Genomic DNA, 19,692 nt, shown 5'->3' with positions numbered 1-19,692 from the left:
AAAAGCTCATCTTGAAAGCATTAGGTTTTCCCCTTCTCTGCACTCTCTCTTATTTAAGCTAATCCAGTCACTATGTAATACTCCTTCAACTCTTCAAAGCTTGTATTATCTCTCTTATTAGTACTCAGCACTGAAGACAGAAGGTAGGGAGGTTTTTCTTTCTGATCATAAAAGGCAGTTAAATTAGCAGAGAATCTCCTCTGAAAGAAATGCATCTGTCTATTCGTCAGTTTTGTCAATCTGATTTTTTATTAAAAACCTATTTACATGATACTCTGTGATCCCCTTGGCAATAGACTCTGCAGCTATACAAGGCTAATCACTATTCCTAAATCATTCCTAAAAAGCAAGGCATTTCTTTGGAAGACAACTTCAGAATTCAAATTAAACACTTAAGTCAGCCACCTGTTTTGGTCTATTTACAGGACTAGTGGAGTCATAACTCTTATCTGAAATGCAGTTACAGTACATAAAGGCTCCAATTGCCAAGAAAATCCTTGATTTCTACTGTTAGAAAGAAATTATGTACTGGAAGAAGTTTCTATTTAAAGCTCAAGCATAATAAAAGCTGAAAAACCCAATACCGTTGGGTAAGTATATTCACACTATTCTACTACTGCAGAAATCAGTCATTCTAGTGCTATGTCTTAACTGACATGCAGAGTGACTGGACAACAAATTTAATTAACTTCACTTCCTCCACAGACTCGCTTTTTTTTATTCTGGTTTGTTGTGGGGGTTTTGTTTGTTTCATTTTTTTTTTCTGTACAAGAAGTAGTACAGGCTGTGACTGATTTGAGCCGTGTGCAATATTTGACTGATAAAGTGGCTTCTGTCTCAGAAGATAAAAGGGGCCAAGAGTAATTTTTTAGGTTGAGGACACTTTTTGGACCTTATTCTCCATCCAACTGATTTTTGCCATTAAAACCTTGAACACTTCCCCCCCTCTGCCTCCAGAAAAACATCTTTCACACCTCTATTTCCATTGCCAAACACGGCTGAAATCAATCATGTTTCCCAGAAACTGGCGGGGGGTGGAGGGCAGATGGGAAACCAACATGGCTGTGAAGCCGACTTACCGCCTCAGAGAAACCTGACTAAAAGCAGCAGGTTACATTTCAAGACAAGGTTTTCAAGTTCTTAAATACATTTGGTCAAGATATCTTCAAATATGCTATATTGCTCTATATTGCAAGTGTTACGGAGATAAGAAAACTGACGTGTCTTTTCAAATTGTTACCTCAACGATATCTGAGTTGGTTCTGCTTTCGTGCGGCTCGTTGTATTCTGTGTATTTAAGGAGAACTTTGTCCATATCAGTGCTGGCATACTGAAAGAGTTTGTTAGAGCTGTTAAAAATGATCAGTGCTATTTCACAGTCACAGAGTACACTCAACTCATATGCCTTCTTCATTAATCCAAACTTCCTCTTTGTAAAGGTGACCTGGAGAAGAGGGAGGGGTGGGGGGAAAAAAAGATTGATTTTTGTTTTAAAATGCACAACAAGGGTTCAAAGGACTATAATCAAGCATTCAAGGAACATACCCACTGAATCTACCTTATTTACTCCTACTCATGAGAGTCATAACTGAGCATGTGTACAAGCTTAACAGAAGAAATGCCTCTCATACCTGTCTGTCTTCTGCTCATTAAATTGAACTAAACAATACACTACCCCAGCTCTTCCACTGGTATGCAACTACTAAGGAGAAAGTATGTAACTACTAATGATAGTTGAAGTTTGAAGGATCCTCTACCCACATTTCTTTCTGTTCAATCAGCACTGACTTTCCAGGTACCACAACGTTTTCTTCTATTATCAGTTATTCTAGTTTACAAGTTACTCATAACCGGAATTCTAATAAAATCAAAGAACACAACAGTATCAATAAAAGCAATAACGCTGCTATGTAATATGTTTTCTAATTATGCAGAGCTACAAAATACTCTCATTTTTTTTGCTATTGAACCTTCTAATCCAGTTCACTTATACTTCTGGTTTGTGCCACTTGGGAACATGAAAAAAATAAAATCATTCTCTCCAGTTAGAGCTGCTGTGGGGAAATAAATCCATTACAGACCATCACAAAGGAGAATCTGCTCACCAAGGAAGGGGGAACCACAGTCACAAAAATCATCACCAACTATGAAAAAAAGTTTTTTTTAAAAAAATCTTCCTTTCACAAGATTTCAGTTAAGGATATAAGAATATTGATGCGCAAAAGTTGAATCAAACACAAGTCTGACACTAAGGCACACTTTTCTTAAAGGAGAATATTTTATGTTCTCTTCCATGCTTCAAAAAGGCACTTAATTTACTATGAAGTTAATGTTTTGAGACCTTTTAAGTAAAGGCACCTTTCCATCTGAGCTTCAGTGCTGAATGGAACACTGCTGTCTATGGCCATATTCATACCCCTACATTACAATTCAAAGTATGTGTCTTTGTAACAAGTTAGTGGCCTACCTGCCCTACAGGCCAGACGATAACCAGTATAGTCTTACAAAACAGGAATTAAGTGAAACACAAGAAACAATCAAACCTGTTTTATGGGTTTCTACAGTTTAACATGTTAATTGCCTAGTTGTATATCAAGTTTCTGAAGATGGATGGGAAAATTCAGTGTGTACACACCTCAAAGCAATTTTTCCAGAGAAGACTATCATCTCATACATATTACCTTTTGAATATTAGCCATAATGAAAGAATATACACTATCCTTCCCAACTTCATAAATAGTGTCAGGGGGTGCAAACGGATATGAACAACACCATGTATACAGCATGCTGACAATAACTGTATTCTTAAAAAAGTATAGGCATATACTGCTCCTTGATAACAAATGTCTGCAAAAGTAGTGTGGGCCAGAGATTACTCTCCAGCTTTAAAACAGTACCCACAGCAAACAAAAAATAAAATATCTGTTTTAGCGTGCCTTCTCCTCCCAAAAACGCACTGTGAATTTGATTTTTGAAAACTGGGACTGTTAACAATTAACCACAGTAGCAATGGAGGTAATAAACAGACAACCTATAAATATGAGAACATAGAATGTCAGGCATGTTGTGGTAACCATAGTCCCACTCAAGTCACCATGCAGTGCTTCTAACTGAGAAACTTCTTACAGTTTAGAGATACAGAGCCTTGAATAATCCCTGCTCAGATGAAAAGTGAGTACACTTACCGTAACTTTTCTGTTCAACCCTTTCAAAACAAGCTTGGGGAGAAGCACCATTAAGACACAGCACTATTTCTTTATGTAAGAATGCTGATAACAGATTCAAGGTTCAGCTAGTATAAGCAAATCTTTTAACCTACTTACTGTTTAACAATTACAATACATTAGTGAGACAAGATGCCAAAAAGTCTGACAGCCTTTACCGTAATGCATCTTCTGTTTTATTTTCAGTTATCTATTGAACAAGTTGAGTAAGTACAGAAGTAGGTTGCACTGAGCTGTACACTTTCCCCAAATACAGGTGAAAATTTTACTATCCACATGTAATACAATACAGCTGCTTTTTGAAAACACAATGCATCTTGCCTAAGTCTCCTAGTAGTTCTGCCACTTTATACATACCTTCTTGCACGACACTTAGGGTTTATTTATCCTCTCTTAATAGGACATTAAGAATTACTTTGTATGGATTCCTCTGGGTATATGGGAAAACTGGGGATTTTATATACCTGCTGTAGTTCTTCTGTTACTTCAATTACAAGACACTTAAGCAACTACTACCTGAGTACAAGGAGGTATAGACAAGTACTACTGTTTTGTTTGTGTCAGGAAAAAGGCACCATAAAACATGGTGAGGGTAGAGTGTGCTATATTACTTCGAAAAGTCATTAAATGAAAAGACTGAAGGCTAAATTGGACTAAGGACAGATAAGATCCTGGGTCAAGGTATCTTCTCCACTGAAAGTTCTCTCTTGACTCTTAAAAGCATATGTTACTTGTGAGATACTCAGCATCAATTTACCACTTGATATTTGGACAACGCTTAGCACAAACCCCGATATCACTGGAGTTCAAGTCTTTCTTTAACACACAGTTTATTAAAAACTCAGCTTTCATTTAAGAATGCAAAAAGCACAACATTAGATCTCCACATTTTCTGGGGTCTTTTTGGGTTTTGGGTTTTTGGTTTTTTGTTGTTTTGGGTTTTTTTCTCTCTGCCATTTAGGGCGACACTAAAACCAACAATGGAATCTTTACTGCAGGCCAATGCCCTCCTCAGCACTATTCTAATATTGCCTAGCAAAAAATGGGTGAGGAGGAGAGAGAAAAGGCAGCAAAATTGAGGTCCTTTGATATCTAATTTACTGCACTTTATTCTCTTCAGCTTAATGAAGATTAATGTCCTACAGCTCATTCAATCAGATAAGACTGCTTAATTAATAGACAGTCTCATGACAATTGTAATCCCCCAGAGCAGCAGTCTATATATTATGTTTTGAGTTCACATACAACCCCATCAGAAATAAGATGCTTCTGATGAGACAACACTTTTCTTGCCTCCTAAGTTACATGAGCTCACGCTGCAGGCAAAGCTCTATCCCATTCTACTCAAAAAAAAAAAAGCCAAAAAAACCCACCCAAACCACCATACAGAACATCAGAACAGAACATTGTATGTATGTTCCAGCTGTGTATGCCACAGAGGTGGAAAAACAAACAAACAAACAAAAAAAAAAAACAGGGAACAACTGAATTACACTTTCCATTTGGCAAAACAAACCTGAAATGGCCTTCTTATCTGGGACAGTGCAAAAAAAAAAATCATCTCTAAAGCAAATTAATACCTGTGAAATATTCAATGCAGCAGGGTATTTTAGTACATTAAAACTCTATATACTAACTACCCAAACCCACATGACACCTGTGGGGTAAAAAAAGGTCATCAATATCTCTAGACAATAAAACTGATTCCAATACTTTTTTAGTTATCTTTTAAAAACCTTTTAAAACCAAGATGCAGTATGTTACCATCTCAAGAGTTTCCACTTTTCTCTTAAGGCCTCTTCCTTGTCACTAAAGAATAAACTCTAGTCAAAGAACAGCCAGAAACAAAGCTTCAAATTTAAGCTCCACGTTTTCCTTCAGTCACAGTAATGGTACAAGTGGACCAAAATTTGATACAAATGCACTAGTTCTCCTCCCCTCCATTGTTCCAACATGAACAATGAACATGGTGATGGGGGGGGAGAAAAAAGTCAGGGCTTAGTAGCATGATGTCTGGTTTGTCCAACTAACTCCAAATAAGATTGAAAAAGGAGGGAGGGGGATCAATTTCCATCTCTTCAACATGCCTTAAGTTCTAGAACAAGATCTGAAAAAAAATGAAGTTATTAATTCACCTACTTTTACTACGTGTATTTAAGACATTTATCTACATCAAACATACTGTCAGTGTGTGATTAAAGCTGTTCAAACACAATACTTGGCTTTCACCCAAACTCCAATAATACTTCTCTTGCTATATATAGGCTTCACAGAGTTTACATTGCTTTAAAGTGATACAGGCAGAAAAACAATCCTCATTTCACAAACAAGCAATGGGCTCTGAACTGATGTGTCAAGCAGCAAGACTATGTCATGGAATTCTGACATTACTCTGACATCAAGTTGGTGCTAAGAAGTTGTCAAAAAAAGCAAATCAAATACTAGGAAGGGAACAGAGAATAAACATCAGCATACCACTATATAAGTCCATGTTTTGCATACATCTTGAATACTGTGCAGTTCTGGGTCCCTTTGCCACCCAATACAAAATACTCAAGAAGGTTTAGGGGAAAGTTGTAAGAACGAGCAAAGATATGGAGTGAATTCTGTATTAAAACTAAGCAACCTAGGGTGCTTCATCCTAGAAATGTTATTTTAAGAGAGAATAATAAAACATGGCAGAGGTCCACAGAAGAACAAGCAAGATGGACAGACTGGATAGGGAGTGACTGCTGCATCTTCCACACAAGAGCTAAATAATTAATAGAATCATGACAAAGTGGAAACAACAAGGTGTTTCTTGAAACAACAGGTAATGGACCTACAGAAAATGCCAGCCAAAAGACACTGCAGCAACTGCATTTATGCTGCAACTGTGTAAGGGCTCAAAGGATAACTGAACAAGTTCACTGGCTGGGGGCAGGGAAAACAAACAAAACAAAAAAAAAAACCCCACCCATTAAAGGTTACTAAATATACGGAAACCACATCCAGCTCAGGAAATCCCTGAGCTTAGAATAGTTAGAAACTGGAAGAGGATTACAGAGTAGCATAACACATGCAACTCCATCCTACGCTTACTTGCTTATGACCATCATTGGACAAAAGATCCTTTTCTAGCAGTATCTTTGGTCTGACTCACCACCACTCTTCCTGAGGATCGCCTGTCATTCCTACACTACTTAAAAATGGTAGCTTCCAGACACCTCAGTATACATTTTAAGAAATAAAACTTTGATCATATATTACCTCATGAAGCAATTTAGAAGTTAAGAGGAAACTACTTCTACAGAGTCACCAGGTTCTGGTGCTTTTCAAGCTCAGAGAACACCTCTTTATTAGGGCAAGAGCAGCAAAGTAAAGCAGCACATTTCTGAGTACTCTTCCTTCTTACAACACGATTCTTGATGGCTATTGTGCCTTTAAGCAGCAGCTTGTTAACAAAATTCATTACCACATACAAACCACTGTAGATAATTGTCCACGGCTATGCCAAACTCCTCAGTCAAGGAGGTTGCAGTAAATACTTTTACTACACCACCCTGAGTTTCTCATGCTTCTTCTTCATTACTAACTGTTCCTAGCATCTATCAGATCAAGTAAGGTTTCTGCTCCAACATAACCCTCCAGTCTATTTCAAGTACAGACTAGGATTCTGTCTAAATAGGAATAGCAGTTTCACAGTGAATTTGTTTCCAAGTAGTAATTCATATTACTTATAAATAACAATTTTCCCTCAAACAACAGGAAAACCACTAAGACCTGTTTCTCATTTGTATTCTGGTCATGTCATCTGTAGATACATGAAGACAAAGCTCAGCTTCAGAAGAAGGAAATAAGATTAATGTATTCAGTTTCCATTCGTTTTTAGGCATACTGATGAACTTGTTCATGCAAACTCCTTGTTTCTCACCTGTCTATTCCGTTCATCCATTATTCTTGTGATCTGTATTTTCTTTCTCCCCATTTTCAGCCTCTTCTTTCTTTTGCTTTGTTATCCAGAAATACACTAATCCAAGAAATGTCACTCTTCAGTATTCTAACACATGATACAGCTTTCTTTAACTTTGTCTTCAGCTGGAGAAAAGCTTCCTATTTCTTCTTATAAGCACCTAAAAAAAATTAAAAAAAAAAACTATGTACACTGCATAGCAATAAAATAAGCACATGCATAAAATAATTCCAGTGAATACCTATAAGCTAGAGATTTAAAATGACTATTTCATACAGTTTCAATTGATGCCTTAAAAATTTACAGATGTCAAAGGGAGTGGTGCTCACCACTAAGTTACAGGCCTTGAGTTATTTGAGGTTTCAAAAATCTACCCACGAACTTTTGGTAAACTCCATTAATTATTTTAGGAAGCTTTAAGAGAGAACCCACTATGATTCCTGTTTCTCTTGCAAAATTATTGCCATGGTAATGAAGCAAAGCCATGAGAATATAAAGTTTCTGTTCCTAAACTAACTACATCTCATTTGATAAGACAATATTTAGAGTTTCATTAGGAAGCAGGAAGGAGGAAAGAGGGAGTATCTTTACTTAAAAAGGATAAAGACCAAAGCAAATATTTTCACAGAAATGTTTCACAGATACCAAGGCACCAGTGAATAATTCAGACAGACTTACTCTCACATTACAGTTACTCTTTCTTTACAAGAACGTGTAACTTACATATTTGCCAATAACCAATTATCAGTGCAGCACTTGTTTTCATTTTGTTATGCTGTTTAGAAAGATAAAGGTGTGTGCAACTTGAGAAGCTTATTACTTTAATGTGGTACTAATGCATCCCACTGACTTCACAAGATTTAAATGCATTTTCAGTTAAAAAGTGCAAAGCCATATTCCCAACATACTGCTTTAACTGTAGGATAACATTAATTTAACAAATCTGAAGAACGAAAATAAACAGCTTCTGGAACATGAACTGTACACTAGAACATACAAATAGGAAATAGGTACACCTTATTGTATAACTACCTATTGTTCATTAAAATAAAGGGAGTAAAACCAGCCACAGTACTAGCTTACAACTTTAACTTTCCAACCCAAAATGTCTTTTGAAAGGAAGCCTTGTATATTTTAATATAGGTGTCACAATGCCATGCCCTTGAGGCGACGTGTAGAAAGCGGTGCAACCACATCACCATCAGAGAGTTAATAAGCAGAGACAGCAAGAGGCAATTAGTCACAGGCTGCACTTCACAATACATTCAATCTACACTGAGGAAACAACCATGATGTTCTGATGCAGCTTGCAAGCAAGGGGGAAGGGAAAAAAAACAACCAAAGGTGGAGGAACGTCACAAAATGAAGGGATGTTATTTTGTATTTACCTGCTATCAACAAAGGCCTGCTTCTGTAAAACATCACAAAATGTCCAGTAGTATTCAGAAACACTATCCCATGGAATCTGTGATCAAATCAACACTAAGATCATCATCACTGGTCAAAAGGATGTATGATATTGTTCATACAGCAAAACTTAAGAGTGCATCCGCATTGCATTTCTTTTATTTGCTTCAACAAAAGAAATGTCTTCAAAGTGTGCTGCTGAAAAGGTATTAATAGCTTGCCAAGGCCAGGTGAACAAGGCTCTACACAACCAATAGCACACTGCAAACATTGCACATGGAAAGCAGTGCAGGCACATACATGTCTATCTTTTTGGTGGTTTTTTGGTAAAGCAAAACAAAACAAAACCCACCACCAAGAACATCCACTGGATTTTCAGCTTCAATTCACACAATTTTCAGCCAGCTGCCCCTCTTTTTAAACAAAAAAAAACAAGCACCACCAAGGAAAACCACTCCTTGGCTCATGCTATGACTACACATTAAATTTAGTTCTGCAAAAATCTAGTTGCATTCCTGAAACATACCTAACAAAAGGATCTCTATAAGCAGCTCTTAGCTATGTATGCAGAGAACAGTTTCAATAGCGTATATTTAAAAAAACAAGCAACATGTGAAGGAGAAATGTTCTCTCAGATTCCTTTCTCTGCTTGTTAAAAGCACTCACCATTCCAACCAGTACATACAAATAGCCACTATATGCAAGATCAACAGTCTATTTGGTCCAACATATCATCTGTGTCTATTAGCAAATATCAGTAGTATGGCAGAGGTAAAACACAGGAGTAGAGTAAGCATGTATTAGTTACAAGCAATATCTAGCAAGCATTTTCTCCAGATACTCAGTGAGGAACTTATGGAGTCATATGCAGAACCTTGCATTTAAGATTAAGTCTTCATTCCACCAATACTACTTTTGAACCTGTGTACATTTCTACCACCTAGAAGCAAGGAGTTTCATGGCTTAGTAATGGATCAGAGTAGAAGATAAAACCTTTCATTTAAGCCTGACCCTGCTACTCACACTTGGCACCCACAGATTTTTAATTGCTTAAGGCAGTAAATAAGCAGTCATATTCTACTTTCATGTTAGTCCTTCAGCTACCTTTACTGGTAAAGGATTCTAACTCTTAACGACTTTTTACCCAAAAGCTACTCCCTGGCCAGCCATTCCACCCTCCTCTCTACCTTTTCCATTTTCACACTGTTCTTTTGAAACATAAGGACAGAGCATGTTAAGACTTACAACAAGGTGCATGAAGTTTTATGATAATCTACCACAGATGTATACAGAAGTTCATCAGCATTTTATTTTCTCCTCTATTAGACATACACCTAGGCAAATTTAGTGCTTCTTGAAATTTTCCTAAGGAGACAGACCTATGCTCTGGAACAATTTTTAAACACCTATGTGGGACCACACATTTTCTTCACATACTCCTGTCACATTCACTCACCTCTTCCATCTTCTGCAACTGATACTCAAAACCAAGTCTACACAGTGAATAAAATAAAGAGCTCATAGTAGAAAAGAAGAGAAAAAAGACATGACATTATACAACACCTATACAAAACAATACAAAATAAAAGAGAGGCACAAATATTTGCCATAAGCTAATGGAAGAAAGGCTAAGGGAAACACCATAATCTGCTCCATGTACTGTCGTACAAAGAAAAACGGGAAAACTGACACTAAATTTTCACCAACACTGTGTGTTAAGTTTTGGGGTGTTATTTCAGGTCTTTTAAAATGACTGTGCTCTACTAGGCATATGCATCAACCCATTCACCATTTGCAAGATCTGCTTCACCCTCGTTAATCAGTCCACTATAGCCTCTCAGATCTGCTACTTCCTTCAACCTCAAGTGCTTTTTTCACTTGGCAAATTCCTATTTGCAAATCTGTCCCCATCTGGGTCCAGCTTCTCCTCCCTCTCCGCTGGTTGCTATGGACACCAGAAACATGCTTTGAAACATTTGCCAAAGGCAACCCAGCTCTGAAATACTGCATCCCTTTCATTTTGAAGTCACAAGATGATTTTCTAAGCTAAGAACTGAAATATGAGGTTAGAGTAGAAAGGATTTTGACATGAACTGCAAAATTAGAGTAAGTTGTGCAGTAAAAAGCCACCTTTCATGGGTGGAAAGTTACCACCCCGAGCAAACACACGTTACCATCCCTCATGGGAGCAAAGACTTTTCCTTTTTCAAACCCTTGATCATGTCACAGTTGCAGTTCTATTTTCCTTCCTGACTAGCAACAAAACTATGTAACATAAAAGACTATGTCTACCACATGACTGCATCAAAATGTAACCAAACTGTTCATTTTGCTAAATCATTGCAACATACTTAGGTAAAATTCTTAAATCAAAATAACTTCATTTATATCATCAACAAACTTCTGCCCAATGAAGGGCAGAATCAAAGGAAATTAAGAGACATATGAAGAACAACACACACTAATTTCTGCAAGTAAGTCTGAAACTAATGTTACATAACCTTGATAAAGAAAAATTTCTACTTTTTGACAGAATCAAATTACAGCCACCAAATTGGCTTTACATTATTTTCCTGGGCACACAACAAATTGTTGTTTGTTAATTTGGTTTCTTTTCTTTTTAAGAAGAATTTGAAGCATCTATTAAACAGAACTGTACAAATCAGCAAATAAAAAAACACAACACATGCTTCATGATGAGCATCAAACAGAAAAAAAGCCAGCTTGCAATTATAGCAAGAAAAATTACTTTTGCAGCTGTCCAAGTGAAAGCTCTATTACTGTATAAAAGTAGCCTTTGTTTCTTTTTTTTAATTTATTATTCCCTTCCCCAACACATGTGAAAACACCACACCAAATACTGAAAGACAACTGAACCATAAGCAAAACACACACCTTTGTGAGTGTGTATTTTCAGGACCTTGTTGTCAAGGTTGCTCACAATTTCATAAATAGTGAGAAACATGTAACTTTAAAGCAAAGAAGCTGTACTGGACCTATTTTTTAAGGCTGTTTTTTAAGGATTTGGTGAAAACCAATTAAATTTGTGCAGAACTCAAGGTCTTGAAGCCTTCTGGTAGAAGAGGTTAGGAAAAACCATGTCACAATTATACTCCATTTATTTTCCTTTTGTTTGCCTCTGCCTCGTTGTTTTCTGGGAACTTCCATTTCACCATCAGAGATGCAGGCTACTTTTGACAGCAACTGTCTCATCAGAGCTCATTTACTGCAACACACACAAAGAAATGAGCATCATGACGTTGGATCATTTGCATGATAACTCTGACAGCCACAGCTGCATGAAAACACAGATCTGTATAGAAGTATCTTCCACTGGTAAACCATAGGTATGGCTTACTAGATAGACAATTTTTACTAAACCAAGGTTAGTGGGTATTTTTAAAGGAGATTGTGCAGATATTTTTGTAAATTTGGCCCCTAAGCATGAATTGATGGGCACAGGCTGCACAACAGTCATGGCCAAATTGCACTCATCGGCAATTCTACCATACACTTTTGCACGCTTACCAAGGATGTGACCAGAATATAAAATTCCATATATATCAAGATAGTGACAAGGCCCAGCACCATGTGTTGAATGTTCTACATTAACAAAGCAGGTTAACACAAAGCATGTCTTTTTTCATAGTACAGGTCCTTCCTTCCTCCCTGTCCCATAGCATTAAGTGGAAATAGCTGGGGGGGGGAGGGGGAACCCACAAAGTCACATAATGTCTTCACCAAAACAATTAATCAGAAGGATAAAGGAGGGCTGTAAGGAACCGGGTCAAATATGATTCTCAGATTTGATTTCACTGTCCAGAAGAGAGCTAAGAACTTCTTATTCTTCATAAGCTCAGTGTGAATGCAACCTCATACAAAGTAGGTATACTACTCCAGACACCTTTTTTTCCTAAATCTCAATCTACTTAAAATATATTCAGTCAGATTTGAATCTGCACTGAAACATGTTGAAAGCCATGGGATGCAATCACTGTGCTTTAAAAATTCTACCAGCACTGCTCCAAATTCTTTTCTGCGACTTCAAAGCTAGACTTTAAGATATCAAGCATAGGGACCCTACCTGCATTCAGATTCTTTCTGGGATTTCTTCAGAGGTGTGCAAAAAGTGACAAAAAGTTTCCTACAGTCGTATTTACATAGCCCTGTCATCATATTTGACATTACTTACAGCAATCTAAGTACAAAACACTAGTAAAGCCTACCCCTCCAAAATAATGCTACATGTTGTCATTTATCGAACACTTCTTGCTGTACCATGATATTAGGAAATAAATCTTTTTTTCCATCCTCAGTTTAGAAGCCATTCTTCTACAGCCAAGTACAGCCTTACAGTAAATGAGACTGGCCTCAGACATCCAAGGTTCTCAGCTAACAAGTGACAAGCATTGTTATAAAACAATAATACAACCCTCAGCCACAATAACTTTTTTTTTTTAAATAGGACAACATAAAAACCAAGAAGCCATAAACATCATAAAACACTTGTTTCTTTCAGCCAGGAAGAACAACACACATCTCTGATATCAGACCACTTCAGTAACTGTACATCTAAGAGCAGATCTGTGGAGTTTTGCAACTAAATGTGGTCCTCAGCTTCCATATTAAAACAAAATCTGGCTTTGAGCTTCTAATTTGTAAGTTATACAGCTTTTCAAATCAAGTTTTGAAGGCATATTACAAAACATCTCAGAGAACTTTCAAAAACAAGAAACCAAACCCAAAAGCCAATCTTACTGAAGAACTGCAACTTCCAAATACTAAACATATGACTCAAAATGGCCTTTGCTGCTGCTCTTTGACATGCATTTAAGTCGTAAGACAAAGATAACTGTATTTCCTTGCAAACAAAACTACACAAGTATGAAAAATGAACTAAGATTTAGACACCTGTTTTTAAAACAAGTTTTATTACTCCTGGAATGCATTTTTTAATTTTTTAAAAAGACTTTCCTGAGATGACAGACCAGTTTGAGAACTACCATCACCACCTATGACAGTACAGACACTCCTAGGTAATATGACAAACATGGCCTTGTCTAGGAGCAGGAATGGGCAAGAATTCTAGTTATCTAAAACTAAGTGGGTTTGTAGTATTTTTTTCCACACTGTTATGCATTGCTATAAACTTTTTTCTTGGCCTACTGCTTAGAGTCCAAAAATTATGTCTCATCCTGTTTGGACCACTTATACTCTCTAGATGCTGTTATCCAGCTAACTGTAAAAACATAGATCTTTACCACATGCTTTCAAGTGACATTACAATTATTAATAAATTTGGTCATGATTTTTCTAACATAATCTTTACATTCTCAAAACAACATTATTAACAGATAAAACTAGGACCTGGAAACTGATGAGCTAACAGTGGAGAAAGAACCACAGAAAGAGAACTAACTTTTCAGTACTGGATTGTGATAGTTTTAGTCTATGCCTTTAAAATTTTTCACAGATTTTGAGCAGAAAACAGTAAAAATCACTACTGGGTATGAAAAGGAAAATAGTGATTATTCTAAACAATTCCAGTGGAGGGATACCTCCCGTAAGATTTGGTTCCCAAAACAATTTTTCCTGCTCTCTTCTTGCTTCAGCCTGGGAGATACTAACTTGCTTCTGCTTGACCTTGGCTGCACTACTTTTATTTTGGCTAAGTCTAATATATCTCTGCTTCTTTCTCTCTTCCCTTTGTACAGGGAGGCAAGAGGGAGGCAGGGAGGAAGCCGTTACAGCTTCTTCCCTGGTCTTTTGGCCAGGGGGGTCCTTGTGTTGTTTTGTTAATTGTAAATACCTGTAAATATTGTAAATACCGTGTATTTGTACATATTCATTGCATTTCATTGTAGATTGTAGTTTGGCTTGTAAATACAACTTTCATTTGCTTCCAAAATGAGCTAGTCTGGCAAAGTTAATGTCGGGGGAAGAATTTCCAACCCACCACATGGATTAAAATCAAATTTTAGATAGAAGCAGAACTTAATATTTTAAGTAATCACAACAATTCTGTTGCCAGACTTCTACAAACAGATGAAGAAACTAACTACATGACTGAACAACAGACTGGAAAACATGCTCCAAAGAGTTTCTCAAGAAACTTGTTTCTAACTTATCAAGTAAGTGGTTGAAAGATGCGACTTTTCCATGCTATATAAAAATAGGCACAAAGAAAGATGGCTCTGGACACTTAATAGAATAAACCCCACTATTTAAAAACTATGACCATGAAGACTAATTTCGTAGTGAATAAACTGGAGCTTTTAGAACAACCATGTCAGTTTTATCACAACTCTAAAATTTTTGCCCAGATAATCCTCCCTTTTTCCATTTATAGTGCTTAGAAAATAATTGCAGTAGATACAGAAATCTAAACTTATGTTTAGAGATAATTGCTCCATAACCAAACAGAAGAGCATTTGCAGGTACTGAGTTCGTTTACAACTCACTACATGTTTTGTAACTTCCACAGTGACAAGCTCAAAGTCCAATGAAAAGCATTTAAAAGCAGGTTTTAAACTCACACACCTCTGCACATCACCAACAGAAGACAAGTTTCTTTCCTGAAGGAAAATACACATATTTTTGCTCTTGAAAAACATTTAATATATATTTGCCTCAAGGTTATTATGAATCTGTAATGCCTGTGGAACTAAACTACTATGTGGTCAAGATTTTTTTTTTTAAATATTACTAATAAAAAAAGACAGAGCATCATGTCTCCTTATAAAAACTCTCCTCTGACTCCAAAGAAGGGAGACATTAGTATGTACCTTCCAAAATGATGATAAAAATGTCTGCTAGAGATGGCTTTAAATTATACACCATTTCACTGACAGTGGAAAGATGCTCCAGAACAGCTCTCCTCTGTTACAAAGGACAACGGAACCCTGTGAAATCAACTTTAATTCATCTGGGGCAGAAATCACCAAAATCATGCTGCTATTCTCAGCTAGGAAAATAATTTCTTTTCTTTAAAGCCAGTCTAATGATTCAGGAGGAATCAGCTGAAAAGGCACCTTCACAAGCGTTGATCATGAATTGAACATCAAACATGTAACACCATGAACAAGTGAAAGGGTCACCTTCACTATTTTCCTTCATCTTACTATAAGAGAGAATAAAATACACACATGGAACTGTTTGGTTTCCAATTAATGTATTTACCAAGCAGAATGAAGCTTTCTTCTGTTTTTTCAACATTTTAACACATCACCAATCTTCTTCATGCATCTTCAGATAACACTTAAAACATATTACATACTGCTAAGTCATGGCTGTAAGAAAAAGTATTATCATTGTGAAATCTATTTCCAGAAGCCTTCATATTTCATCAGTTACCACAGTGACACTCAAGATTTAATTACTGCTATCTTGGCTCATTACTTTTCCCTCCTCAACTTCAGTTTATCAATAGATCAGAGAATACAGATCATCTTATTTTGCATAACAACATGCATTTGGCACAGGCAGAGCTCACTAAGTTCTCACAACACCTCTGACCCACCTGCCACATCTATATTCATCTCCACAGAAATCAGTCGAGCAAAGCAGAGTAACAGTGGGGACTGCAAGTGGACAGAAGATGTTTTCACAGCTACAGCTGTACTTGCAAATCATAAAATGATTTGGTCAGATTTCTACAACATTCTAGACAAGCTGCATGACCTGCTTTTTTCTTGTTTTATGTGGTCACTCAGTGTTTTGATAATTTTATAGAAATTAAATCTTTACTCTGATTTTTTTAACATGGCCATGACAGGCTGCATTCAGTGGAAGCAGCACATTAAACATAAGCATAAACATAAACATGTCGAAGTAACCTTAAAAACTGAGGTTGCTGGCATTTCTATTCAGACATCTTTATCCAGAAGAGTATTGCCCTTTTTGCTTTTGAGAACCACATCATTTGGTAGATTGTCTTTTCTGAGGAGTACCAAAGATTTTAAAATGGGTGCTCGGGAAAGCACTAATTTTACAATCCATTCAGAATCTGAACAAATAATCTGCATTTAAAGAACTACACACTCATAAACCTAAAAATAAGACAAAAATATCTCTTTCAAAGTTCTAATGTATCATAACCACATCTCACAGCTAGATTATTCAGCAAAAAAAGCTGAAAGCAACATCAGAAAAGCATAAATACAGCGTACTACTTTTGCACATCATTCAAAATTCAACAAGGGGCCAGCTTATCTAATTTAAACAGCATCCTGGATGTCTTCACATCTACAAATGTAAAACTTTGTAACGTAAGATTTAAAGTTTATAGAAATGAAGACAGGCAAAAAAAGTTGTATAAGGATTTTGTAGGCTGCATTCAGCTTCTTTGGAGCAAATGTCAAATAAGCAGTTCCCCAGTTCAGTAAAACAGTGTCCATTCTCAGTACGTTAAAACTGACTAGTATGGAACTGGCACAGTTTCCCAAGACAAGAGTAGAAACCATCACAGATCTTTCCTTGTGAAGTATGTATATAAAAGGCATTTCATTGCCTGTTTTTTAATTTCTTCTACTGGGAAAAACAAAGCACACAAATGATGAGATAATCTTACTTTACACTGAGTTTATCTGACACAGGAAACTGTATGCACTGGATAGCACAGCAAACTAACTTGCAGTACAACTTCCAAAACTAAGTGAACTTTTGAAATCTTATCAGTGACTAAACTTCTAGTAATTCATTGTTATGAAAACCATCCACTCTGCCTACAAAGTGCAAAGGGTTGAGGTAATGCAACAAACAGCCGTGTGACAGCAACTTGAACACATGCTACCGAACAAACATTAAAGCAAGCAAAAACATTTACAGCTGGCTTCAGGAATGTAAAGGCAGCCAGAGCTTTTCCGTGCCTCTGCTTACACCTTGTGCTATAGGGAGCTTCCTCAAAAAAGACTCTGAACTAAGAAGTGCCAGATTTTATTAAAATTCTTAGCAAGGGATAAACATGAGTAGATAAGAGCATGGAAATACAGAGGGATTATAAACAATATTCTTCCTTGTGCCCTTGCAAGATGGGCCTTTGTTTCCTAGTTTGGCTTCAGTCAAGAGTGGCTTTATGATGCAGAGGGCTGTGTGGTCACATTTTGTACCTGGGAAACTTCTTCCAAAAGTTTTGCTCCTTCTTAACTATCTGCTTCTTCCTGACCCTACACAGCAGCTTTTCTATGTGCTCTGCACAAGCTGCAGGCTTCAAGTTTCTTGCCCAACTTCCATTTGTGGAACTTCTGTTTGGCTTTTTGGTGGGTGGGTTTGTTGGCTTTTTGTTGTTTTGGTGGGTTTTTTCTGTAACCTGCTATGACAGCTAGTCTCCACAACCATGCATACTTTCTCTCTCTTACCAAATCCATGTTTCCAGTCTTCCAGAGAATTCCATGTGATACAGATACTCTCCTTTTAAAGAGAGCAGGGCAGGAAAATCAACAACAAATAGAAGAAATATCACACATCAAAGAATTTAAGATGCTTCAACTCACTGAACAACATAGAAGAGCTTTCTTGATAATTTGTTCGGTGTGATTAAATGACAACATGCAGTTATATTGTTGAAGTGCAACAATTATAAACCAGAGAGACACAACAACAGTGCTTCAAACGGCCTGTATGCATCAGTAAGACTTTGCTAAACCATAAAGATGCCTACATGTTTCTAACAGATTAGTGGTAAGTTCCTTTTTCTGTGGCTGCTATAGGCTTTATTCAAAACTCAATCTCTTTTAAAACACAGATACATCACCAGTTCAAATTCCTAAATAAAAAAAAAGTTGTACTGTACTTCAAAGATATTTAAACTGAATTTCAGTGAATTATTCCCATCCCTGCAGCAAGCACATAGTCATACTATAAAACACCATTATTGTTGGCTACAGCAGATCAGAGGAAAGGCCCTTTCTAAATATGCATGAAGACTCTTTCTTTACTATCTAAAGGCTTCAGGATCTGAGGCACACAAGTGGCAGATAATAAAACAACGTTCAAGTGAGATGAATCCACTCAGCTACACTTCAGGAGTGATATATTGGGCAGCGGGGGGGAAGATTAAACACAGGCAGAATAAAGGCAACATCAATGAACTCAATGACGCCAGGCACTCACAGTCAAGAAAGTCTGATTCTCACTCTCTAATTTCAGCAGTCATTTTTAAAAGCAACCTAGACTGAAACTCCTTAGACCTAAAAATATTTTATTGACCCAAGTACTTCATTAACTTCTTTCCCCACCTATCAGCCTCCCCCTCAAGGCAGGCCACTGAAAACAGAAATTAGCTACAGTAAGATATGAAACCAAACACCTAAAAATACTGCAGTAAACTCAGTTTTTACAAAGAAAAGAAGTGAGAATACTACTCACAGTCTTTTCTGCTCCTACATATCAGCCTTTTTCTTTATTGGCAGGTGATACCTGGTAGTCTGGACACTCACATGTCATTAATGTTAATCTATCCACTTTGATTCACTTGCAAATATGTTACCTAAACTACACTGATCACAATACACTGACTTTTCAGATAAGAACCGTTCTCCCAATGGAAAGCTCATTTTAAAACTAAGTAACTTTGTACAATGGTTTGTTGCCATTGCTAAGGAAAAAAAGTACCACAGTCAGTTAGCATGTTTCAGTTAGTAAATGGAAATCATGATGCTGCAGTAATTCCTCTACGTGCTATAACTTCAAGGCAGAGAAGATAATAAAATATAATTATTTCACCTTTCTTGCAGCTTGCTGCAAACAGAAAACTTAATGTCATTTGACCCTAACAAACATCACTGCTTCACAGCAAAGATACATGATTCAGGCAGCGCATAGCAAGATGTCTTTCAATTACGTTTCAATAGCTTCTGGAATGAAATATTCAGAGAATATAAATAGAAAGAGAGCAGTCTGACCCAGTTGTCCCCATTAGTGTATTAAAACCAGAAGTCCTCAAAACTTAGAAAATATCTCAATTTCTCTTCCTGTCAGCAAATCCTGACAAATAACTTTGTTGCATGAACAGAGCCACCAAAAAGGTCTGAACAAGAAGGTAACAGGTGACAGAAGTGAAGGACCACAAAAATTTGAGGTCCCAAGCAAGAATCAACAGTGATCCATATG

At 36.8% G+C, this 19,692-nt stretch overlaps 1 protein-coding gene across 1 annotated transcript in view; it reads right to left on the bottom strand.

Moving 5' to 3' along the window:
* MEF2A (myocyte enhancer factor 2A) overlaps positions 1-19,692 on the bottom strand; it is an 87,566-nt gene that overhangs the window by 43,687 nt on the left and 24,187 nt on the right. The window contains exons 2-3 of the mRNA XM_054387881.1: positions 7,138-7,336; positions 1,241-1,444 (exon numbers count right to left, since the gene is read on the bottom strand). Coding sequence (XP_054243856.1) covers positions 1,241-1,444; positions 7,138-7,191 — 258 coding nt within the window. The 5' untranslated portion in view covers positions 7,192-7,336. The remainder of the gene's footprint in view (positions 1-1,240; positions 1,445-7,137; positions 7,337-19,692) is intronic.

Source organism: Indicator indicator, chromosome 16 (genome assembly GCF_027791375.1).
Source record: "Indicator indicator isolate 239-I01 chromosome 16, UM_Iind_1.1, whole genome shotgun sequence".
Classification (NCBI taxonomy): Eukaryota; Metazoa; Chordata; class Aves; order Piciformes; family Indicatoridae; genus Indicator; species Indicator indicator.
The sequence above is the reverse complement of the archived record's forward strand: the minus strand, read 5'-3'. Positions and strand labels throughout refer to the sequence as shown.